Source organism: Pygoscelis adeliae, unplaced genomic scaffold (genome assembly GCF_000699105.1).
Source record: "Pygoscelis adeliae isolate BGI_AS28 unplaced genomic scaffold, ASM69910v1 Scaffold836, whole genome shotgun sequence".
In the NCBI taxonomy this organism is placed as follows: Eukaryota; Metazoa; Chordata; class Aves; order Sphenisciformes; family Spheniscidae; genus Pygoscelis; species Pygoscelis adeliae.
Window position 1 is genome coordinate 23,533 of NW_008825013.1, and position 500 is coordinate 24,032.

Genomic DNA, 500 nt, shown 5'->3' on the forward strand with positions numbered 1-500 from the left:
CCCCCTCCCAGCTTCGCCGCTCTCCCCACTGGCTCCCTGCCCACAGGGGAGACCACGAGTCCCTGTCCCTCGACGCGTGGCCTGCCTGCAGCAGCCCACAAACACATCCCGGACACGCAGCCAGAGCTGCTCAAGGACATCGCTCGGGTGCCAGGGAGGAGGGTGACCACGAGCCTCTCACCTGTTGTCACCAGCTTGGACTTGTCTTCCTCATCCCCCACCTCCTCCTCCTCCACGTTGCGGCCGGGGAAGAAGAAACCCATCATCCTGTGGAAGAACTGGTGGGTGAGCTGGATGGTGAGGGGTACCACGTTCACCTGCGAGGAGAGAGGCACGTCAGAGCTGGGCACACGCTGCCCGCGCCCCGCGAGGACCCTGCCACCTCCTGGCCCGGCCCTGGCACCTCGAAGTGCTCCTTGATGGAGATGCCTCCCACGGGCGGCCGGACCTTGCTGAAGATCCTCAGTGCCAGCTGCCGGCCGGACTGGCAGGAGCTCTGG

At 66.4% G+C, this 500-nt stretch overlaps 1 protein-coding gene across 1 annotated transcript in view; it reads right to left on the bottom strand.

The window, feature by feature from the left end:
- Positions 1-500, bottom strand: part of KIAA0100 (KIAA0100 ortholog) — a 20,614-nt gene that overhangs the window by 1,286 nt on the left and 18,828 nt on the right. Inside the window, 2 exon segments of the mRNA XM_009326231.1 lie at positions 175-317; positions 404-500. The exon segment at positions 404-500 is cut by the window's right edge and continues 12 nt beyond it. Coding sequence (XP_009324506.1) covers positions 175-317; positions 404-500 — 240 coding nt within the window.